The sequence below is a fragment of the Lepeophtheirus salmonis genome, chromosome 13, assembly GCF_016086655.4.
Source record: "Lepeophtheirus salmonis chromosome 13, UVic_Lsal_1.4, whole genome shotgun sequence".
Taxonomy (NCBI): Eukaryota; Metazoa; Arthropoda; class Copepoda; order Siphonostomatoida; family Caligidae; genus Lepeophtheirus; species Lepeophtheirus salmonis.
In genome coordinates, this window is record NC_052143.2 from 22,904,106 (window position 1) to 22,931,014 (window position 26,909).

At 31.0% G+C, this 26,909-nt stretch overlaps 1 protein-coding gene across 7 annotated transcripts in view; it reads right to left on the bottom strand.

The window, feature by feature from the left end:
- LOC121127595 (uncharacterized) overlaps window positions 1–26,909 on the bottom strand; it is a 35,233-nt gene continuing 8,324 nt past the window's right edge. The window contains exons 2-5 of one of the 7 annotated variants that reach the window (XM_040723014.2): window positions 21,330–21,371; window positions 15,490–15,577; window positions 4,300–4,409; window positions 1–1,017 (exon numbers count right to left, since the gene is read on the bottom strand). In XM_040723014.2, the coding sequence (XP_040578948.1) occupies window positions 4,301–4,409; window positions 15,490–15,577; window positions 21,330–21,371 (239 nt within the window). In that variant the 3' untranslated portion in view covers window positions 1–1,017; window position 4,300. Of the gene's footprint in view, window positions 1,832–4,299; window positions 4,410–15,489; window positions 15,578–21,299; window positions 21,372–26,909 lie in introns of all 7 variants that reach the window. The other 6 variants (XM_040723012.2, XM_040723013.2, XM_040723011.2 and 3 more) reach the window with 6 other exon arrangements.

Here is a 26,909-nt window from a genome sequence, read left to right on the forward strand (position 1 = left end):
TTTATTTTTGGTTGACTTTAAGAGACTGACTAGGGAATCTGTGGGTTGTTGCTTCTTTCTTTTTAAAAAATGAGAGTAAATAATTAAGTAATAAATAAATATGTTGACGACTAAATAAAAGGATATTAAAAAGTAGACTAGCTTAGTTAATTCATCATCAAGTGGGTTGTTTGGGGGTTATGGGGGAGCATATACAAATATGAAAGTAAGGTATGTTTATATAATAGGGATAATAGTTAAGTTGTTTTGTTGCTGTCTTTGGCTTTGGCATATTCACTATCAACATCGACGACTTTCTTTATTATTTCTTGGAATGTTGTTCCTGCTTCTTCCGAATTTGCTCTTACTAATATTATTGTAACTATGACGGCTGTTGTTGTTGCTATAAGATAGGTTTTTATTTATTTTGGCAAGCTTTCCATGATCACCATCATAAGCTCTTTTTCTTTCAGTATCATCATCCTCTTCCTCTTCTTCGAGAATCTGGAGTATTTCCTGTTGTTTATGGACGGCGGGTGCGGCGAACATTGGTTTGAGTCCTGCAGAAACGCATTCCGCCGCCCTTGGTAGTTCTCATAAGTCTAAAGCGTTTCCATCAAGAGAGGATCCACCCAGATGATCTTCAGGGGTGTGGAGGTGCTGGACAACGGCTGCAGGGCCCGTAGGCGTGCTCATCAAGACTTTGTTCTCAGACGGATAACGAGTTAAGGTCACGGTGGTGTTGTTATTATTATTGTTGGACGATGATGAGGAAGAGGGTGTGCTGTTTGCAGAGCCACCACCACAATTGTTGTTGTGTTGTTGTTGCATGTGGCTGTGGTGGTGGTATTGTTGTTGATGATGATTGGATGGAGGTGAATCAGGCGAGAGTGGGGAGCCGTGATGGATGTTTTCATCCTTCCATTTATCGACGGAGCGTCTTCTAGCATTCATAAAAAAGTTGGATACGGTCGATGGATCAAGACCCAGCTGACGAGCGATAGTGACTTGCATTTCTTTCGATGGTCGTTTCGTTTCCTACATGGACATACAGATGAAAAGAGAGAAAGGGAGAAAAAAAGAGAGGATTGGATTAGTATGTAATTGCAATACATATTAGATATTGGCTTTATAGGGACGTCAAAGAGTAGATTCCATCATGAGGGGTGTGTGAATGGAGTATACTCTCAGAGGTGGGTTGAGAATGAACATTGTAAGTATGAGTATGAGAGGAGGGGTGGAGATGAAGTGGCTGTGTTTGTTGTTGTGGTTGATGAAAAATATGTTGTTGCTGTTGCTCTTGGAGTGGTGGGAAGTCACATAGAGGATCATCAACTAGGAGATCAGAGTGAAGCGACTCAAGCCCCTGTTTACCACTACCGCCATTATTACTCACGTCCCTGTCACCACAAGGATGAAGCATGGAGTCAGATGAGGCATGATAGTCTTGGTGGTGGTGGTGGCGGTGGTGGTGGTGTTGCTGCTGCTGCTGCTGGTGAGAATGGTGATTCGTGACGGAGGAAGAAGAGGATAGAAAGCAGTTCTCGTTATTATTGCTACTATTGCTCTCGTTTGTGTTGTTATTGTTGGAAGATTCAAGTGGAAGGAGGAGCTGTTGGCCACTGATGTTGTTACTACTATTAACAAATTTACTCATACTGCACCGCCCAGATTTAATGATAGTGGAGGGGTCTTCAGTATCCTCAAAATGAGAACCGTCTTCCATTTCAGAACTCCATTTATCATGAAGTCGACGACGAGCATTCATGAAAAAGTTTCCAACTGTCGTGGGTTGTAGTCCCAACTGACGAGCAATTGAGACCTGAATCTCCTTTGTTGGTCGTTTTGTTTCCTATAAGAGTGGGTGTCTTTTGAGATTTAACCGTTTCCTTCTTACTATGAATGTTTTAGGTGTGCACTTTTTACTACTTTTGAGTTTGTTTATTTAAGAAACAAAGAAAGATAAAGTTGAATAATGTGAATTGTGTGTGTCTGTCTCAAAATGGACAAAGAAATATTTTTTATAATAATTTTTTTTGATGTACAATTGCAAACATTTATAAATTTAAATCAAGAAATAGGAATAATAAAGAGAGAGATATAAACGAGTATGTGTAGAGTTAAACAAAAAAATAAAACATCGACACTCCAAAATAACATTGATTCATTACATTTTGTGCAACATATATGCGAGTCAACTTTTAGAAAATTTATTTCGTATAAAGTAAGAAATGCACTACCAACCATCGAATATGCATGAAACACTTTTTGACTCATGAATAATTGCGTGAACATAACACCACATTGAATCTTGACACTGATGAATTTTTGCATGTACTTTTTGAACAACGATGAACTTGTAATTGTTATATATTTATATTTTTTTTTTGTAGAGTGTTGTGGATGTGAAGGGATGTGAGTACAATGGCAGTGAGCAACAACAACAACATTAAATAACATGAACAACAAAATAATACTAATGATATTATGTTAACACCGATTTTTCATATTTAAAAAAAAAAAAAAACTTTGTAGGTATGTAAAAAAAATATAATCAACCACTTCATCCTAAAAAAAAATATGTTACGTTTGTCATATTAATATTTGCGTATGAATTAAATATGTATATAGCTGAGATAAATAGGGGTGGGCATATAGTCTAAATTGTCGTGAGCGTAAAAACCATGCCTAGGATAAATCTCATACAAAATACGGTCATTTTTTCAGTATACACCTACTTTAGTGCTCCCTGCTCGCTAATAGATTAGAATTTCCAAAATAAGGAGGAATAATGAGTATACTTTGTATTAATTCACGCTCACTGCAATTGGGACAATGTTCCCATCCCTAGAGCTAGAAAATCGAGAAGAAACTCCCTTCTATTTCCTTAAATATGAGATATTTATATTCCCCCCCCCCTCTCCCCTTTTCCATTTGTTGAATGAAGGGATGGCCATTCTATCTATCTATTCCCACATCTTTTTTTATGAAGCTGACCAATTCAAACGCCAACGCGTCTATATATATGTATATGTATATAAAAACAAACTTTTGCAATTGAATACATTTCCCCTTTTTATTTATTCATTTCTTTATTTCCTTTTAAGATGTGACTTGATAGATATGTATGAATAAAAATTCCTCTTATTCACCGCCGCCAACTGTCACACACTAACAAACAAACAAAAAAAAATAGAAATATGATTTTGATTTCATTCAGTTTCAAGTGTATTGTACATTGATATAGTCCTACGCTATGACAAACGCAACTCTTTCCATTTTCTCCTCTTGATATTATGTATGTATGTGGAATGATGACAGCTACTCAATAGTCAGTCAGTGAGGAGTTATAAACTTCATACACACATACGTAGGAACTGCTGGATAATAATAGCATTTCTTCATATAGATATATATTGAAATCAATTATTTAGATTCAATTATTATTGTTGTTATTAAATTATTATTATTATTATTATTCAAAAGCTGTCAATAAGGAACGAAAAGGAATTCAATTTAACTTGCTCAAGAATGAAATGCAAAATAAGACTAAAATTAAACATATATCGTAAGGAGCAAACATAAAGGAACTCTCATTAATTGAGTTATCTAAGGATTCATTTTTATGAGGGAAAGTTTTCGAAGAGCCTATTATGGGGTCTGCTGATTAAGTTTCTTAATCATAAATAACTCTTCGTCAGCGAACCGGGATATTAAACACTCTCCAGATTTATAGAAAGGCTTCTTATTCCTTTGAATCGCCAATACTTTTCAGTAGGGTCTTGTAACATTAAATCTGCAATAATAATAATATGCAATTGCAACTTTTATTATTTTGATAATCCCTTGTTCAGAATTTATTCGTATATTAGGGAATTTTTAATCGAGGTTGAGTAATAAGTGAGGTTACAAGTATTATTATATACTAAGAGCTTTTTAATTTAAATTTCTTCGATCTCAAAGAGAATTTTGTATTTCGATATTTCATTTTGTTTCCTTTTATGAAGTAAATAAGGAAGGTAGGGGGGGGGATATATTTTGATAATTTCCTTTATGCTTTGTTCCTCATATTTATATATACCTATAAGTAACGAATATAATATCTATACATCAAAGTACAACCATCAATTGCTGTGAGTTAGTGTGTGGTTCATTAACAGATCATACCATCAAAAAGGTGGATTATAATAATAAGTGTGTTTTTGTGACCTTTTATATATACGAAAATGGGTGCAAATACTAGACATAATTAAGTAATAAACTACTTTTATCTTTATTTTTGAATTACTTTTATAGAATAGGAAAAACAATGATATTTACCTTAAAAATAGCCTGAAGGGTACGGCGTTGGAGGTCCGTAAATACCAAACGGGGTTTCTTGGGGGCAGGAGACTGTTCGGGGGATGAGTCTTCTTTCCTCTTGCACACTGCTGTAAAACCAATAAAAGTAAAAAAAAAACAATTATTATATTTTTTTATTAGAGGGTAAAATATGTTCCATCATTATATATGTCAAAGGAGCCATTGGAGTAGTGGGTGAAAGGTGGAGAATTATAATAATTTTCCTATCATATTTGCAATCGACTTTTTAGTATATTATGTATGTAGTGTTGGTGTGTGCTATGGGGGAAATAATGATATAATTATTATGTAATAGCAATCATAATGTCAACGCCATGTCCAAATATGAATGTTAATAATAACCCATGGTCAGCAAAAAAAAAAAACGACAGGAGAGAGTAAAAATTATGTCCTATGATTATTATAGTTATTGTTACGATAATCTGTTATCGTCAGTTTGTCAAAGCTAAAACATATTTATGGAATATGTATAAACCCTTCAAATACCACAACTTCAGCAAAAACTTGAGAGGTAGTAAATAAAATAATACCTTCATATATATATTTTTTTCCCTTTCTATCTGTCTATACCCATTGTTACGTATATATGTAGACCTCACCTTTGTGAAATGAGGAACACGAGTGTTCTCATACTCTCATTAATCAGACAGCAACAACATCTGGGAAGGGAGATCTATTAATCAAGGTATAATAAGATTGCTTTATTGTTTCATTTCTTCTCCTTAAGGCAGAGAAGAAGGAAAAGTGTCTTGTATGTAATATGTAAGAGAAAAGTAATCTAAGTGGTAGAGCATTACCTATGCATCATTTGGCTCACAAAATAAAAAAACAATGGAATTTTTCATAGAAAATCCTGATAAATGAACCCTCAACTTCATACAATAGAAAATAGTTTTCCCTCAAATACATTATATGTAGATGAATAAAGCGTGTCTCATGGATGATTGGTTCTTCTAAACCACCTATTTATATATATATAAGGATATCATCTTACATACATATGATGTAGGGATCAAGGGCTAAGAAGTAATAATAGCCCTTAAAATTTGAGTCCCATCACTCACTGACCCCCAACCAGAGATCAGGGCTTTCGAAATTTGACAAACTTTTTTCTTCATGTAACTATTTCTTAATATATATATATATTTTTAAATAATAATAGGATAAGATTTATATCTTATTATATCTTGGGTTGAAGGTAGTAGATTTAGTTATTTATTTTGTTATAAATATATAATAAATCTTGTCTATGAAAGTGTACATATATTAGACCCAGGATTCCTTCAAGTCCATAAATTACTCCTTTTTATAGACAAGGGAAGGCATTAACAACAACACAACATGAGAGAGATAGAAAGAAAGTGCGAATGAAGAAGAAATATCCTTTTTTCTCATTCTACATAACGGGTTGTCCCTACTTACATAACTAGAAATACTGACCACTCATTTAGCAAGTTTTGATAATTGATTTAATACCAAACGCACGTTTCCTCAACTGATGCTGTTGATTCTTTCCAATATCCCCCCCCCCCTCCTTTTTTTCTCTCTATCAATATTTTTGAATCACCTTCCTTCACATATATATATACTACCAATAAGAAAGCACACACACACACAAAAAGAAAGAAAATTAGACAATCACAAAGTATGATTATTGTTATTACGTTATTAGAAGAAAAGAAAATTCTCATCATATTTATGTATGTACATAATTTCTCCTTGTCTTTCCCTTATCTCGAATGACAGCTGGATTTTTTCACATTCGGACCTTTTAAGTAACAGTGTGTGTGTGTGAGCGTATATCATATATGGAGTAACATAGTCCAACCATGTTGGTTGTTAATTGATTACCTACACATTACGTATATTGTTTATGTAGTGCGTATGTAAAAAATGTCCGATTTGATCCCTTAACTTTTTATTCAAATGACGTATCTCAATGTATATAAATCCTCAACTATACTTAACTACAGAGTCACAACCTGTTCCAAGTATCAAATACAGCATTCTTAGGATAGTTTATCAACTCTTTGTTGATAATGACCATGTCATTTTCTTTGATTATCTAATCCAGAAGCATTTCTAAGATGGTACAATCGCAAAACAGAGTGAAAAATTGATCTGGGCGATGCTCTTTTGACCCAATTGAATCGTCAAGAAGATTATTTTTCTTTGCTTTATTCTTGTATAATAAATAATATATATTCTGTCAAAAAAGTTCCGGGAATTGGAAATTTAAATTGCCTGCGCAGAAAGGATTTAAAAACATTTCTTTCCCCTGTCGGCAGCACAGTCTTTCATTATGATGCTAAGTTTGAGCGCATTCTTTAGACAAGTTTACTTGCAACAACTGGATAATTCAATCTACCTCACTAGTGCTCAACGATTTTTACTATGAATTTTTTATCCCCCCATTCTGATGATTGTAGGCTTGTTTGCATGTTGAACTCATAAACCCACGTCTCATCAACAGTTATGATGCGTTCCGTGAAAGTTGGGTCGGAATTCGGACGATCAAGCATGTCCAAAGAGACTTCCTCACAGTATTGTTTTTGGAGAAAATTTAGGTATTTTGGACTAAGCCGTGCAGCAACGCGTCTCATACCCAAATTTTCAGTCAGAATGGTACAAACTGACTGGTGAGAGATGTTAAGGCAATTTGATAACTCCCTTAAGCTGGTATGACGATTTTTTCGTCCAATAATTTTGTTGATTGCAAGTAAACTGGTCTACAGATTGCGCTCAAACTTGTCATCATAATGAAAGACAGTGATGCCGACAGGGAAAAAGAATGTTTTCAAATCCCTTCAGCGTAGGCAATTTAGATTAATAATTCCAGGGAATTTTTTGACAGAATGTAAAACAAATTTGCCCTGTATTATACTTTTTGGGTTAGTTGCTAAATTTCAAACCATTTAATCGAATATTTTGTGTTATGCACTCAGTACGTTTATATATGCGTATGAAGAGCGTAGGCTACTTCTTTTGTTTCTCCCATGATAAATATTAGATAATAATGTTGCTTATGAATCCTGTTGGGCATGTATTTATGGTACATAAGTAGAAGACATTAAAAGAAATGGTTTGGAATAAGCATGAGAATGAAGGGATAAGGAGAGGAAATGAGGAGAGACGGCTTAAAAGTATATTAAGATGTATGCACATATCTATGGATTAAGACATCGCTCATATGAACGAATAGGTAGCTATATATAAATATGTATAAATAATAATAAGGAAGGTAAATGCTCAGCAGGTGTCTGAGAAAAACTGATTGGGGAGAAAATAAAGAAGGAGAAACAAAAAGTAGAATAATTCACCCTATTTCTTCCTTCACCTCCTATTTAGCCTCAAGTTTTAAAAAATAAAGAAAAAAGAAAAGAAAATCCTTCCGCTCCCCCCCACCACCTTCTTATTTATACAACCATCCTTCCATGTCCATATTTCAATTTTCTCCTACTCATATATACTATGTATGCTCTACCGACGACCAAGTGGAATACCTGCAAATTCACAGCTACACTCATTCCTACATTCATAGATAAATTACCTTCCAGAATGAAGATGGAAGGGGGGCTCGGCTACTCCTACTTCTAATACTACTAATACCCACCACCCTGGTGGACTCTTCCCTTACTTATACATCTTTCCTATGGCAATAATTTATTATTTTATTCTTATTTTAGATGGTCGTAAATAAAACACTTTTATGTAAATTCCAAAAGGAGAAACTACTGCTTTCATATAATATGTAAGTAAGTAGTTATATTATAATATTAGTGTTGGCCTTTGGTCTCGCAACATGAAGAACTAATTATATCTAAGTTTGATCTGGACTGATTTTGTTGTGTTACATTTGATCTACACACCAAAAAAAAAAGTCTTTTTTTTATTTATGATTTTTAGTGTACCGAACGAATTCCCTCCTGTAAAGAAGTTCTGTCTGGAACAGTCTAAAAGAAAAGTTCGGTCTATATTTGTTTTACATAGGAATTGGATATCATTTAAAATTATGCCAAATCGATTCTATAGCTGAATTGTTCATTGCCTAATGAGTGTTTCAAAATTGTGAACATCAGTGCAGTATAACTGTGTTAAATAAATTAAATTTGTATATTTCAAAAATCCAGATGGGAAGAAAATCGGTAAATAGATTGAGATTGGAAAAAATTGGTTCATGATTAAATTTCGTTTCCACATTTCTGTAAGCTATTTGCCTCATGAAGTCTTATCGTTTAAAATGGAAGCGGAAAAACATTCCACCTTGGACCGAGTCTACAAACTATTAGATATATGTTGTGTACATGTTGCGATGTTGTACAAGTTGCAACTTGTATGTATATGAAAATTCTACAAGTTGTAACCAAAAAAATAGAAGAAGAAGAATTTTAAATGAAAGATTTACAGTACTGGAAATTAGGATACTGCTTTAAATGAATACTGAATATTCATTTATTAATGGAGTAAGTTTTCACTATTTTAATATTAATTACTAAAATATAAGTACGTTGTGGCACATTTTAAAGTTCCAATGTCCATAGTTATGCACCCATAAATATATAATCACCAAGGTTAATATAAATAAAAGTTTATACTTTCATGTAATCAGGCTCGCTAGAATTTTCAATTTGATGTACCATAACCACTACTGGGCAAGACAGACATATTTTGACGTCAAAGAGTATAATAACGGAATATTAACAGCATATAATACTAGAAATTGTATGATTAACACTAACAGTATAATTTATTTGACGCCGCTATTAAAAAGTCGAGAATCGCGTTATGGTATAATCTTGTATTTCTATTAACCTTGATAATAACCATGTAGTTTTAATCACTCTAAATAAAATGGTAGCATCAATTAATAGTTGGTAATTAGAATGAGCCATATTGGAATTAATTAATACATTTTAAAACGAATAATTTACAAATTGTACTGAATCCTACCCATATATATATTTATGTAATAAGAGTTTGAGTAACTTTGAATCATAATTTGTTTCTATATAGTTACATAGAAGCTCATTTAGAATCAATTTTTCATAGAATTGAAGATACAGAGTACTACATAAATGGAAAACAATGACTGCATAATATGTATAAGGAGAAGAGGATATCCAATCCATATATATATAGAACCTCAGAAGGGAATTTTCAATCCCCATGGGGGGATTCATTTCCATATAAATTGCCTTTTCACACGTTTAGTTAAAAATTAAGAAGAGAGGAAGAAAAAAAACAAAAAAATATATAGGATGAGAAAAGGGAGACATATTATGAAGAAACCGATAGGAAAAATGAAAAAGGTTTTTTTTTTCATTTTTTTGTTTTACTATGTTTTTTTTATTATTTCATTTCTGGCAATCAACGTTTTTGCTTAATAAAATGAATGAATGTATATTTATGTGTATGTATTTGAAGAATGATGATGATAATAGTATGTTTCAAGAAGGAAATAATATTATGATTATTCTCAAAATAATAAATGAGAATCAATTCCAACTAACGGTTTATTTACTCTACAGATGTATGTGGAACATAGACAAATTGATGCCTCTTTTACTTTTTATTTTTCTCCCTCCTCTTAAATTTGAGAAAATCCTCTCTAATAAGACAGGGGAAATAAAAAGACAGAGGATCATCAATAACTTTGTGAGTCTAAAAAGCAAACTATATACATCACCAATAAACCTTATTTTTTGTTTTTTTCTTATTACGTGTGTATTTTTTTTAAAGAACAGCAAAATAATTCCGAGTAAGTAAAGGATTTTTTTTTGTTTTCATTCTTTGACGATCAAATATGAAATAGCAAGCAATACTTCTTCTTTTTTATTTGACAATTGACTCTCTATTGCTGTATAGCTACATACATAAATATATATACAGGGTGTAAATTTAGTTCTGATACACTTTCCTAACTAGACCTCAGCAGTATTGGATAGGTCTTAAAAAACTTGAAAGACTGTTCCTAATAAAATTTGTCAGCTCTAGAAATGGTCCGTCTTGTATGGTAACAACTGGAATGATATAGTTACTAACTACGCCATTTCAGTTGCTGAAGTTTTATCATAACCTTTCTCAAAGAGACAAGATACCTGAAGTTTTAAGTTAAGTTTTAAGCTGTGGGTAGAACATATTATACTATCCATCCTTCATTATTTAAATTCTAACTAGGAGTGAAGAAAATAAAAAGATAACTAGGAAAAAAAGGACCGATTAATCAATATTTAGGACCGTTGAATGGAAATAAAGATAGGACCCATAATATAAAGACTGACGGGGGAGGGAAGACTAATTAGGAAATCAGTCTTAATAGCAATGTTGAGTAAAAATACCAAAGTCTGCAAAATTTGTAAAGAACTAAAATTTCACGATCAAGTGTACAAAGAATACGTCTGATGGGAGAAGAGGACTTTGGTAATGTCTATACTTCTAAAACCCAATCCGAAAAGTTTGTATTTAAGTGTTATTTTTATTGGCTTATTATTATTTTTTTTTTTTTTGCTTCCATTCTCATCTGACATCAACCCTCCCTCATAATTACAGGATATCGGAACATATTGAGGCCAGGGCATGTATTAAACTTGTGCCCTCAAAAACTAACTCAAATAACTAAGGCAAAGCATGAGCCAAGCTATATTATTAAGCTCTATTTGATAATTCAAAGCCAATCGAAGCGCGTTATTGTCTTCTTTATATTGAATTAAATATGAGTATTATACTTTTTGTAGTAGGATATGTCAAAATATCAAGTGATTATGTATTAATGCTTAAGATAAAAGTATACAAACGTTTCATTAATCTATATTGTATCAGAATTAAATGTACACCCGGTATGTATATACATACCACCACCACAACTACAACTACTAAAAATACTTATTTATATATAATAAATAAGTAAATAAATAAATGAAAAGAAATGCATTTTCCCGAATAAATAAAACAAATGATAATCAGAAAAAGTAAGAGCTTTTCACCTCAAGCCTTTTTTTTTTTTTTTTTTTTTTTTGCGAAAATACACAACACATACAAAACAGACGAAGAAAAGGGTAAATTAACTCAATTAATATCGATCTTTTTATCCTTGTGTAAATAATTCTTCAATAGAAATAACTTTTTGCCCCTCTTTGCAGACACACAAACCCTTAACCCCCTTTGTCAATTGACTTGTGATTATAACTTTAGTTGGTTATAAAACTCATTAATTATTATAATAATCCTCATTATTCCTTCAAAACTCATAATTATCAACATGTTTACATACTAATTGAAGAGGGAAGAAGATTTCTTGTTTGTAGTTTTTATTTTGTCAAAAGCCATGACGGGTTGTTTCAGAGCTGTACCGTATATTTTCTTTCAGTGATTATAATTATAGATAATGTATGTATGTAATTATAAGAAGAAAACTCAGTCAGTCAGTCACTCTGTCTGCCAGTTATAAAAAGTTTTTCCTAGGAATTACATTTTTATCATTAAAATTTAATTCAACTTTTTTTATTTACTCATGTTTATACCAACAAATAAAACTCTTAGAACTATCCTTGAGGAATTTCTAACATTAGTATGTCTTTTTTTTTTAAATGAATAGAAAATATTCCCAATTTTAAATTCTATTTATCTTAAATATATCCATAAGAAAGTTCGTGCCAACCCGATGTACTGTGCGAGCCATGAAATGTTTTCACTGCAAGACTATGTCCCAAACAAACTACTGATTGCAAAAAATGAGAATAGTGGATCAAAAACTTGCATTTAAGCATATTTTTGTGCTATTTAAGCGGCTTAAGCCGTAGTTTGTCCATAAAGGATGTCTCGAGGTGAGTTTATGTAAATAATTTAGTAGAGGCTATAGTTTTTATCTATCATAAAATTTTAAGCAATTTAATTCATGAATATTTTTCAATAATTAATCAACTCTTTTTTTAGGCCTTTAACGACGTTCCATGTACATAAATAATAAATTTAATGTTGCAAGGTTTAAAAGATCCTTCCTTTAAACCTCTTATTTCTTTAATCTGAATTAAAGAGCCCTTACTGGACTGTCTATATGGATTAAATAAAGGTCCATCTCCTGTTTCATGACTCCTTTAGGAACGTGAAAGCATCTGGAGTCCTTCCTTCATCCATCACTACAGAGTGTGTCTATATATAAATATATATTCCTTCCATGTCACAGTGATGTTTTTAAAATCTCGTTTTGTTTTTCAGAAAATGAAAAACTTCATACATATATATTTGTACATTTATTTCGACGGGTCACGCAAGGAACCTTTCTATTGTCTGTCTAATACTTTTTTCCTTTTCTTTTTCAAAGATCGAATAATTGCTTCTTTTTCATATTGTGTGTGTGTTTGTAAGTAGGTTTTTAAGACAGGGGCTTCCTTTTTAAATAGGTAGGTAAAAAGATACGGAAACTTTTGCCCCCCCCCGCTTTCAAATAATATATATGAAGTATACATACAAAATGAATCAAATTATAACTTTGACCTTTTTTTTTTTTTTTTGTTTCTTTAGTAGAAGGTGGCTCAAATAATGCAATAATGGTTTTTTGAAAAGGGGGGGGGGGATATAGAGAACCAAAAAAACTTTTATACAACTATTATTTAATGTGGAATTTTATCATTTTAAAGTGTAAATAATGCTGAGGATATCCCTTTGAGAGAAAGAAATAACTCTATTATAAATTGCTTTCCCCACACAAGAACCCCAAAGTTTTATTTATTTATTTATTTTTTGTCAAAAAAAAAATTATCTTTTAAATATAGAGTCGTTTAAAAGTATTTTTTTTTTTTTTTTTTTTGTAAGGGGAGTGCGAGTCCAGAAGTGTGTTTTCTCATCTTAAGTACATAACTACTAAATGGGTATATAGTTATTCCCTCCCGATTTTTAATTTAAGTTAAAACTATACAGGGATATGACATTTTTGATAAATTATTATGATTATTTTGCATTTTTTCTTCTCTCCCTTTTTTTGGTTATATGTATAAACCATCCTATACATACCAACTGAATTACTGTCTTCCCGCCGCCACTCCTCCCATCTCCCCATTTTCTTTAATAAGAATTAATTAAGTATGCAAAATAAAGAGGAAAAATCAATATTCTCATTTTTTGTATATACAACCATAAATATGGGCCAAGAAATTGTTTAAGACATTAATTTATTCCCAAGTTTTTTTTCTTCTTCATTTTTAAAACATATCAATACAACCAACCATTTATTATAGGGTCTTTTATCTAACACAACTACTTTTTTCCCCTAATGATAAAAAGTAATTATTATAATTGAAGAAGGTGTTTTTAATTAGAAACTTTAAAAAAAAAGTTTCATTATTTGTTATAGCAAAAAAAAAAAAAGTGGTCGAAATCATTAATCAGATGGTTATTTTCTCTTCTCTTTCTTAGACTCTCTCCAACTGATTACTTATTACGGTTATGTAGAGTGCTGTAGTGTGTATTCCACTTATAATATGCAACTACTTATATACATAAGTGTGACTGTTTGTTCGCTGTCAAATACGTAATACCCAAGGAGCTTCAAAGTATGTACACACATAATAATATGTAATTGAATTGTCAATAAAGAAAAGAAGTTGTAGGCAGAGAAAAAGAAGAAATTATGTACATGAATGTTATATATAATGTATAAAACCATGATTTACTTTTTATTATTTCCCTGGCTCTTGGTTTTATCATCATCTCCCTACATACCTTTGTATAGGTTTGTTTATTTTTGTCATTATTAATTTTTATTTGAGATAAAGAATCAACAATAACAGGAATTGGGAGGGATTGCCTTCAGGGATAATAGACCTTATTTCTTTTTCTTGTTTTTTGTTTTTCATACTCTGCGAATGATGATTAATAATCATGTATGAACAAAGAACCTACAGTTGATTCACAAATCGCAACCAAACGGTCTCTAAAGCCAAACACTACAATATTGGAGTTGCACCAATTGGGTATAAATACACATTATAGTGCTCCATTAATCATAAGAAATATATTTAAGTCAATTTACATATCATATGTTATTACATAAATTTCCTTCTCTATGAGTAAGCGAAATTCGAACTCTTGCACATTGATTTCAGGGGAATCACTTCTCCTATGCACGTTGTCTACTAAGCAAAGTGTCGCTCTATTTTACTTTTTTTTTCTAAATGTAAATTCTAAGCTTTCAATCAATGGTTCTTAACCTCTTTACCTTTAAACATAATTTTATAATTTCAATAAAGCTACGGTTTTAATCAAAGGTATAAAATGAGGCTCAAATCATTTTAGAAATATATATATATTGAAACTTTTCCATACAATCTAGTTTGGCCTCTAATAATTAGGACTACGGTCGCTTTTTAAGTTTTATGGCACCATGAGTATCTACATCCCCTCATACAACTATTTATTAATGAACTAATTTGTGTTTTATGCATACGAATATATTCTTCATTCGTCCTGTCTCTTTCTAAACGTAAGACAAATATATATATATTCATTCATTTAATAGTAATAAATATATACCCTGTCCGTAGGTTTTTTATTTGCAAGCTTCATGAATAAATACGTTTTCTGTATCAATAACAAATAACAATTGTCACATTTAAAGTCAAACTGCACACAAGTCAAGTGCATCAAATTAAAGTAAGTAAATCATTCAAAACAAAGTATAGACTCTGTACAATGATATATTTAGGTAGGGCTTTTTTGATGTGGAACCTAATGTATGATGGGTGAATTTTGTCTTTTTATATCCTTACCTTTTATTTAGTTCAAAAAACTAACAAAATTTAAATACAAATCAATTTCCCTCCCTTTTGTCAATCAACATAATTTCGTTTTTATTTGTTATATACAGATGGAAAAAAGAGTAGAAATGATTGTCAAGATTAAATATCCACTGCTATTTCGTAACGAATAACGTTGGAGTACTACGTCTCCACTGTATAATATGTAAGTAAAACAGAATAAGTTTAAGAATAGGATAGTAGAAAAGTGATTTAGAGATAGTTAGAGAAGGAAATATCCTTGATCCATGATGATCCTCCAGCTACAAAGATATGGGTACCTCTCTTAAAGCAAAAGGAGATATAGTAGCTCAGTGTCGTTGGTGTGAAGGTAGCTCATTTATTATTAAAGACTTACCAATGTGCAGGTGGGCAAGAGTTATAAGGGATTTTTCTTCGATTTTTATTTGAAGCAGAGTTGCTATGTGCCGCTGCTGCTGACTCACCTAAAGGAATAAAGAGATAGAAAAAGAACAGAAATAGAGAAGGGGAAAATTTTAGATGTTAGTATTTTAAGATAAAGAGAGTTTGAAAGAGAGAAAAAAAAGACGTTTTAGCTTTAAAAATATAATAAGATACTATATATGTATGTAATTAATATATAACTCTAATAAGGAATTATTTAATTGTAATACTATATGGAATCCTAGGTTTTAGTTAAACTAATATGTACACTACAGTAGACTGTTCCATCATGGGTTTCATATTTTTTCCCCTCTACAAACACCTTTTCTGATGGACACAATCAAAGTACTGACTTTGGCTAAGTTTCTTTCAGCGTTACAAATAGGATATAATAAGTCAAAAATTGTACTTAATATATCTTTAACTATTCATAAAAGAAATATCGTGCACCTTATTGTTAGATACTTTAAGGGGTTTAAGATGTGCTATATAAAGTGCAGTTTCCCTCTTGTATGATACTCTTCTTTTTTGTTCAGCTACTATCCTTTCAACTAGGATTGCTTTTTGCGATGCTACATTTGATAAAAAAGGGGCACTACAAATCTTTGGCAACATTTTAGACCTTATAATATCTTGGAGACGGTAGAAGTAGTATTGTGTCGGATCTTATTTAGAACTAAGGACTTCAGTCCTGCATATCATTCCCAAAAACTTATGAAGCCGGGTCTTTGATGACGTCACTCAACTTTATTTATTCTTTGTTTAATCAGTTCTAGTAGTGGCAGTACTAAGGACAGGTCACAAGGACCAATAGGACACGTTCTAAGACTGAATAAATAAGAGCCGACACAACATTAGGTACAAGGGCTTAAAAATGGGCAATTTTGACCCAAAAATCCCCCTTCTTCATATTTGAATGGTATGTTAATGACCTAAGAAGTCGCAAACTTTGCCAAAGTCATTTTTTGATACCGATTCTAGGAGAAAAGCTATTTTTGCTGGAGACCCCAAATACGAGACATTATTATCAACATAGATATTGTAGTATGTACAGAACAAAGCATGCATAGCTTTTAATATTTGAAAGTAGCGCTTTTGCAAAGTAGTTGGTAGTTTAATACTTACATACTTATATGTAGGTATAATATAGGTAAGAGAGAGGAAGGAGAGGGAAAATAATAATAAAAATATCGGGAAAAAAGCACAACTAAGAGAGGAGAAGAAGAAGAAGAGAGGGGGAAAACGTAGGGAAAAAACCGATAATATAATTTTGTACATTTAAATAAATATATGTATACATAAGAAAAAAATAAATAAATAAACACATAAAATATGCTACTACTTATCAACTAAAAACAAAAACTAAAATGATTCATCAAATTATTATCTGCCAAAGTAACTTGTACAATATACAGATGTAATGGTTATGCATTCAACTTGTCAAATAAGGGGGGGGGGGAGAGAAAGAGAGAGAGAAATGCACTTTAATTACTATTCATAAGGATTATTATGGAAGAAAGGGGTAGTAGTAGATACATAGGAATGAATGAATGGATGTCTTAATCACTTAATCACCTTCCCTCATCCCACTTCTTTTGTGCATATGTACATAATATCTACAAATTGTTTTTGTTTTCCATTCCTTCATTTCCATTTCAAAATCTCAGGTACAATGTCATTTTGTAGGCTTTTTGATTTGCTAACAATATATTGTCAAATGAATGAGTTAAATTCACAAAGCTATTATTGAACCTATAGCGCTTGTCTTCAAAACACATTATTTATGAAATAATAAATTTATACCCAATTATGTAAAGATATGTCGTTACCGTTGGATCGGTCTGAAAAAACTTCATTACGATATATCAAGGCCTACTATAATGTGTCAATCCGAGGGCCGATCTTTTATGATAACAACTGCAATTAAAATATGACGTAGTTAATAATTACTAAGTTGTTCCTGCTCTAGAAGTTTTATCAAAACAGCATCAGACCGATAAAAAAAAGGGGGAAGAATGATTAGGAAATCAGTCATAGTACTGATCCAACACTATATGTCATAAATACAAATGCTCTCTTGGTAAGTGATATCTATTAATGGACTATTGTAGTTGTCAATGAACCTGGAGGAATGATATTTATCTCATCTTAAGATGTGATTGGTCCCATTACTAGTTATAGGAATACAATTGAATTTGACATTGCTTAGATTATAATTCATTTCTCAAATGCATGAATGTGCAAATCATACTCTAATTTAAGTTATTCAAAAATGGATAATATTTGATTAATTAATTATTAATATTTTTTTATTACTTTGGTCTTGTATAAAAAAAATAATTTTTGAGTATGACAACCAATTTAGTCCTTTATACTTACCCATGTATGTAATATTATAATTTATCAACACATATTTGACGTTTAACGTTGCTGGCAAACATACAAATACTTTGTAAATAGACGACGCTACAAATATAATTTTTTTGTAACTATTTATGATTTTAATTCAGCTATTCCATGGTGTATTATTAACGATTGGAAAGTTAGTTATTTTGATGACATATTACATTTTGCCTCTTAGAATAAAAAATCCTATTTGGGTATTTCAAAATTGTTTATTGTCTTACAAAAAATGAGGCACTAAATTTAGATTATAGTTGGTATATAAGATTTGCCAGATAATATATTGATACATTCATAAAAGTCATGGAGATAATGAAATTATATTACAAATACTTTGAAAGATATGGTGAGCATAAATACAGTAGTGACAACTTTATTTTGAAGTTTGAACCTGATAAGATCATTTGTAATAGATTCATCTATTTTGTAAAGGAATTATTTAAAAATAATAAATACGAAAACAAAAGGAACACCACCGGGAGAGTCACTCAATGAGCAATTGAAAAAACTATAAAATATTGTAATATTAAGGGAAACAACAAATGGTTTGTTTTCTAACTGTATGATCTGTGATTGAATGAGTGGTTGAGTTTCTCAACCATTTACGCATATTATATCAGTTGAGAAGTATACAAATAAATGATATGGAAATAGAGGAAATTAAGAAATGAAAGAGAAGCTTTTTCTTTTGTAGAGTTGAGAAAAAAATTGTCAAAGTGTCAGTTTTTTCATTAAATGTACGCTGAACATAATATGAGTATCAAACGATAACTAAATGGGTTATACTACAACATAATATATATTGTATATGTACAGATATGGAATCAAACCAAATACATGTACGTACGTATATTTGTGATATAAGTAATGAGTAATGAAGCTTTTCTTAGACTACAAACGTACACATATGTGTTTTCAATAATGAGTAATATTGTTTAGTTAATTCAAGACACGTACATCATTCATATGTAGAAAAAGACGATTTCTTCAATGTCAAAATGATAAGGATTTCATCTCTTTCCACTCTATGTATAAAGGTTCTTTCTGTATTAACAACCCTATACTTACTTACTTATGTTATTTTATTTTTTTAAAGAAGACATGTATGTTCATACTTTATTTATATGATTTAAAAAAAAAAGATAAGACGACTTTCCCCTATTTTGATAATAATTTATGTTCAATATAATATGCAAATGTTTTATTATTTTTTCTTCTTTTAGTGTGAGTTTTTTTCTCTTCCCCCCCCCCCTCAAAGGTCACTTCCCTTCCATCTATCTTTTATAATATAAACCATATATGTATTTACAATGTACATATATGGTATATAAACCATTTAACCCCTTGAGAGAGTTAAAGTAATCATAATGTGAATTTTATTTTAAACAAATATTACTTAAAAGGATAGAAAAAATACGTTATATCAAAATATTTTCTCATCTCTTAAAAGGACGGAGGAAGCGTAGCTGTGGGGGAGGTCACAAATATGTGTCTCTTTATACATGTCAGATGCGTCCGCATGATTATATTTGGTTGATTTCTGGAATTTTTTGGAAAATAACTTCAATCATTTAATTTTTTGGAGAAAAATTTCAAAAATCCATACCTATTCACAGATCATTAATTTTTTTGGGAAAAAATTGCTAAAATTAAATCTCAAATGTAAAAAATTGGAGAAATAAAATTCAAAACTCTATAGCTTTTCTCAAAAAATTAAATTGTTTGGAGAAAAAAAATCAAAAATCCAGAACTGTTTAGAAAAAATGAAATTATTTATAATAAAAAATATATAATTAAATTTCAAATATAACATTTCTTTTTTAAAAAAATCCTTAATTTGAGGGAGGGGGGCTAAAGCACCTCCAGCCCTCCACCTGCGGGCGCCTTTGCATGTGTGCCTATTCATTAGGCACTTGGTTATTATTTAGTCACATCACCTACCTAGAAGAACTCCTCGATCTCTTTCTTCGCCTGTTTTCTTATACTTTTCCTCCAAGAAGAATAAGGTTTTTTTTTTTCTTCTTCTCCCTTCACATTTTACTCAATTTTTTTTCGATAATAATAATAATAAAAACAATAAAAACCGATAAAATAACCTCTTTTTTTTCTACTTCTTCGTTTCTCTCCCTTTCTCCCTCTGTGTTAGAATTTTTTTTCAAACTCTTTTTTAGTTCTACATATAGGTAGGTATAATCTATAGAAAAAAGGTGGTTTGAGAAATACTACAAATAAAATAATAAAATAAATAGGGAATAAAAGATAAAAAATCACACTGTACACACATAAAAAGTCAGTTTTGTATTCTATGTGTCTAAATAAGGGGTACATTTTATGTAAATAGGATTATACCCCCCCCACCTTCCTAATTGACTATTTCCTTTAACATACTAATTCATGTAAAAACAATCCTTGTTTGGTCATCATATGGTTCACATTAATGCAATGCAACCACCCTAGCAGATTAATTTCCTCCATTGCATGATTACTATTTAGAAAAAGAAAAAAAAAGCCTGAGGTTACACATCCTTCCCCTTCTACTTATTGTGGGTATATAATCTATAGTTGACCTTTCTTTTGTGGCTTTAAATACAGAACATACTTACTCCTGACAAATCAAGCAAAACCAAAGGGTTTGATACAAAAGAAAGAATATTATAAACTTAAAATTAAAAAAATGTGTGTTGACAAGTTGTTTTTTTCATACTTATTAGTGGGGTATATGGAACGAAGGACTTGGATTTTTAAAGGTCTTCCGGTTGTAACGACAACAACAACAAAGCAGACATTTTTTTTTTTTTTTGTAAAAAAAAAAATGTGGATAAAAACATAAAAAAACGAACAAAATTAAATAAATGGAAGAGGACCAAAAAAAAAAAAATATTTATATATATGGAGAGACATGCTTGCTTTTGAAAGGACATGCAGATGAGACTTTAAAAACCATACATTGTAGCTTATTATAATTGTTATTAGTAAAAGAGGCAGATGCTACAAAAGGGGAGTTATAGCATGTACATACACAAACAGAAGGAAACAAGCAAAAAAATGCTTTCCCCACCTCTCTCCGCACGAGGCGAAAATGAGGTGTTTTTTTTTTTTTCAGCGACGAATTAGAAGCCTTTCTTTCTCTGCTAACACAAGACTTTTATTTTTTGTAGGAGGGAAAGAAAAAAATGATGATTCTGTTTGTATATGTACCTATATATCGCTTCTTTCTTTTGACTCTGTAGCATCTTCTGTAAAAAAAAAAGAAGCAAAAACCAACAACATAAAAACAAACGGAATTTGTCTTACAACTTGAGTAATAAGTAGTAATAATATTGTATAAACTATTTGCAAAAAGATTAAGGTAATATTTACGTTGATGATGCAATTTTGTTGTAAACTCACCTGATCTCCCTCGCTCCTTTTCCGTAGCCGACTGTTGCATGACTGGAAAAACAAAACAAAGAAATTCATTAGATTTATAGCAAAATCAAGTCAAAGTACACACATGGATCAAAGACATAGTACATATATAGACTCTAAAAAGGAAGACAGGGGGGGGGAATGCGTATATCGATATAACAATAAAACTTCATTTTCATCGGAATTCGAAGATTCCAATATCCCATGCATAAAGAAAAAAACTGCGTTGGGTTATCAGTTTTTTTTCTTTCTTCTCTTTTTCTTCTTCCCTTCTCACGAATAGTAACTGCTACTGCAACAATCGTTTTGTGAAGAGAGAGGAGAAAGCACCGTCACTTACGGTAAAAATAGATTTTTTCGACGCTTATGAGGAGTTTCCCCAGAAAACTACATACATATATTTTATAGGAAAAACGGAAAACAATATTAACAGAGTGTATTTTTTATTTTTGAATGACTGAACTTATTGTTATTATTTGAAAAATGTATAACTGTAATAGACCAACCTTGACCCTTTTTCATGTGAAAAAAATAAAATAGATTTCCTTCCTATGACATTTCTTATACTATACATATATTATTTCTTATTATTATCGAATTGACAACTTGTTGGTAGTAGAGTCCTTTCAATTGTGGACTCCATAACACAAAAAATAATATAATCATAAGAAAAATGACCTTTATGCGATATTCACCATAAAAAACAAAACAAATAACATCCATGACATTATCATCTCTACCTTCAAATCAAACCACATTTGTATGTACATTTATTAATCATACAACCATTCTCCATAATAGAATGAGAGGGCAAGGGGGGGATTGTTTTTTCTAAGAATAAAACCGTATTCTAATTTGAAAAGTGATGTTCCAAATCAATGTATTTTTAAGGTAAATATTGCCCAGAAATGGTATTGAAATAGTTATTAGTACTATTCAACAAAAAAAAACTACTTTTATTTATTGCTCAAGAACTTTTAGTTCTTTTCTATCATTCTCCAATTCTTCACAAAAAAACTATAATACACAGATTCAAGTTCTTTTCGCTATTTTAAAACTCAAAGCTTTTTGTTGAAAATAGGTATACATCAGTGGTCGGGGAATAGGGGTAAATTACCCCAAATGGGGCTTAATAGGAATAATACTTCCTACTGTTAAATGAAATAAACAAGATGCCATTATAGGGGCGTCCACAGGAGGTGGGCTGGTAGAGCTGTAGCCCCCCTAAAAAAATTATATTTTTTGCTTTTTACATTACTTTTTTTTATGGTACAGATGAGACAACTTGATGGGAAATTAGCGGTATAAATTAAATTTTTGTGAATAGCTTTGGATTTTGAAATTTTTTCTGCAAAATTTATTTTTCGAAAAAATGTAATGTTTCTGTGAATAGCTATGGAATTTTGAAACTTTTAAAAAAAAAATTTAATATTTGATTTTTTTTTTTTTTTTTGAAAAAATTGCTAAAACCAAGCCCCCTCCCCTCAAAATAGTCTTGCGCACTATTTTATTTCAAGTTCCTTTAGGGACAACGCTAAAAAAAGTTGCTCGACCTCTGGTGTAAATGATATGAATAGTTATATTTTAAAGTCCAATTTTGCATTTTATTTTAGTTTTTAGCCTACAAGGAGATCATTTCCTACGTCTATACATACATTATAGTCCTAATAGAAGTATAAGGAGACTAAATATCTACCCATATACATAGGTATAGGTATATCCTGACGCTATTGGAATATCGATATTTAATATGAAGAAAAATCCCAACAATAAAATTTCCATTGATGTACGTACGTAGCTCTAGGTTTAACCTTTTATATAGATAAATACATATAAAAGTATGACCATAGAAAATAATGATAAAAGTATTTAGAGATGGATCCTTCGAGTGACTTTAAGGACGTCCTCCCCGATGAAGAGGGGGGAAAAGCAGTAGAAAATACAAGCAAATAACTTTTCTTCATTTCTTCTCTCTCTCTTTTGACTGCTTCTTTCTCGCACCCAAAAAAAGAAGTAGAAGCTTGCTTATATGTAAGGAAGGATGACTTTCTTTGAAGGCAAAGTGAAGGGGGGACAAGAAAGAAAGAAAAGGCAATATTTATTTATACCTAAATAGAAATGACGACGTTTCTTTTCGTCGTCGACGCTTTATGTAATCATCAAAATAGTAATGAGGATGATGAAGATATACTTTCAAGAAAGCAAGTAAGTTCGTTGGTGGGTTGTACATATAACAATGTAAGAACAACATCTTATATATATGTGATGTATATAAGATGTGGAGGCAAGCAAAAGCAACAAGAAGGGAAAAAATAAATCGCGGAATTTAATAAGAGAGACAAATATTTTTTAATAGAACTTTCGTTTATATCTCTGATGCCTGAAGGCACACTTGAACAATAACAACAAATAATGATAAGGAGAGCACGAACAACCATTCTTCGTCCTCTACACGAAAGAATCTTTGTTATTATTAATAATAATAATAAAAATTATTATTAATTTTTACTTATTATTTATTAAATATGAAATTGTATGGAATTTTCATACGTTGTCAGTTATATTTAAGCACAAATATAAGATCAAAGGCATGTCAAATCTACTTTGCTACTTTTGCTCCACATACATAAACAGGAGCAGATGACCATTTGCAGTAGTCACAATATATACATTCAAATACACCACACACACACAAGAGAGAGAGAGTCATGCTTTTGATTTGATTTTTTGTTATTTTTTTGCGTGTTGTTGTCAATTCATTTAATATCCATACATTGTAGATAGATAGGTATATATGACTAAGACCCCTTCTTTCTCTCTTTCTGTCTGTTTCTACTGACACGAATGGATTTAAAAATAAAATAATTTTGTTCCTTAAAGCACATTATACATAGACAAGAAATGTATAAGTAAAACGTCTTAAAAGCTTCAAGACAAGGAATAAAAAGTTGTTTACTGCACAATAACAATACAAAAACCAAAAAAAAAACAAGAGAAAAAAGTAATGAGAAAAATGGATACGAATGGAGATTAAAAGCCCCTTTTATGTATGTAAGTACGTCAATCCCAGGTGTCTGACCCATGCCTTATTTTTCCTTCTCTTTTGTAGAGTCTGGCATTCCATTATTCTTTATATATATATACGTATATACCTAGACAATTACTCATTCCTTCTAATTACACTTATCCATAGATTGGTTATATGTTATATATATGGGAAGTATGAACAAGATTTACAGACTCTGAATATGAAAATAAAAAACTTAAACATTCACAATTTTTTTTGATAATATATAAAATACACAAGAGAAAACGAAAGGGGGGAATCAGATCAATCTTAATAGATTAAATAGAAAGTCTCCTTCATTGATATGTTATATATATCTAAGGATACAGACATACTATATGATATGACAAGATTCCATCAAGAAAAGACGTCCTTATTTATATGTTCGTACAAGGAGAAGGGGTGAGAGTTCAATACATAATTATTTATGAATATTGTAGATATACAATGCTCATAAACATATATTTATTTTTAAAAAAAATTCCCTCCTCTAAAATAATAAATAAATAAAAAACTTGGCAAATGATTTCTTCATTTTTTTTTATCTCTTATTTCAGACGTGGTGTTGGAGCTCTGTTTGTACATGTTATTTAAGCTTCATATTTTTTTATATTATCAATAGAGCCCCAATTATACAAATAGTAGTTTAATTATTTATTTATAAGATATATTATCAAATGTATCTAAAGAAGCACGCATTTTTGTAGATGTATGTATTTAAAAATATAGATATATGTCTCCTATGTGTGTGTTTTGAGATGTATTTTGTATGGTGAGCAAACAAAACAGAGCACAAAAAAAAAGTTGTCCAGTTATAGGATAACTTTTATTATTATTGTTATTTTTTTAGGAGGGATGTGATTTTAATCAATCTTCAAAAATATAAATACATATATATAAAAGGCACTCACCATATCTATATATTGATTAATTAATTCAATGATCAGGTGTGTAGTTTTTGATTAAAAAACCATGGTAAAACACATCTACAGAAGATGAAAAAGAAAGGGATAGAAAGATAAGAGAGAGAGAGAGACGATCGAACCAGGAGTAGCAACAAATGTACCTAAAGAGTTTTTTATGTAAATGTCCAAAAAAATGTAAATAAATAAATATGGTGTCTTTATGGGCAGGAGGTGAAGGGTAGTACATATGCACAATTCCTACAAGGCGAAGAGCCTTTTAAAAAATCATTATGTTTGATACCCCTTTCTAACAAAAACATTACATATGTATACATAAGAAATGTTTAATCTGTTCCTTAGCCATCAAAATTGATGATGTAAAAGCCAATATTTTATGTACAATGTACATTCATAACTTCTTTTGATGTAATGGCAACACGCAACACTACATCAATTACAGTCCATTTAACATTTATTTTTCCCCTGAGCAAACAAATAATATTAAAACACCTTTTCTGATGAGGATTTTTTTTTTTTTTTTGTTGTTGAAATGTTGCTTCCTTGCTTTTATGATTCTTCATTTCCTCCTACTCTCCATAAAAAGCTGTTAATTACAGTATCCAATGATATATACCATATAGGTTTACTCTATGAGGAACTACATAGCATAAGTCGTTTAAGAAATAAAGAGGCCCCATTATTCCGATAAAGGTATTTTATATGTAAATTAATGCAATATGTAATTTATATCATATCGGTTATTTAAATGTGATTTCATAAATGTATGTATTTATATATTATTCAAATGATATAAGATAAGAAGAAATAAAAACTCGATACTTTTCACACTCTTTTAAAGAAAATTAATATAGCTGAGTTTGATTGTGCAGTGTGCTAGGTAAAATATTAGACGTCTTTATTGTTATATTTTTTTTAAATTCATTTCCTTTGGCTACTACTATGACCTCCAACCTAGGCCGTCAGTACTTCTTAATGAAGGACCCAGAGATAGCCACACACTCCTATTCAACGGAGACCCTCCAAATTTCGGTAAGGGATAGCACATGCTCTCTTCTCGACTACACTCTAAATGGAATACTTGAGGGCAGACAAACTGTGGAGTAGGATGGCCAAATTTACACATTATTCTTTAATCAAGTCAACAATTTGTACCCTTTCTTTGCACGGTTGACCTTAGTTGCTGCAGAAAGCAGTTGCATATCGGCAGACGTAAAAGGGCTTCCCAAAATCCTTTGCATACCTCTTCACAGTCCAATCACTCATATTAAGAGGAATTACATTCTGATTCATGGAGTTGGCCGAACATCTGGTGATAGCAGTTCTCAGTCCCCGATTTTCCAGCTTCTACCACTGCCAGAGACCTCTCAAAGCTCTAACATGAAGCTACCATGTTTTTCTCTTGTAAATAAGACTCTGAGAGCACCCTATGACCTTCATGATCTTCTCGAGACTCACTTAGCTGTAGAGTGAATCAAACACACTTACCAACTGTTGATTTTTGAAAGTTTATATAAATATTGTTAAATTACCGGAATAACCCTTACTTTTAATAAAGCACCTTAATATACA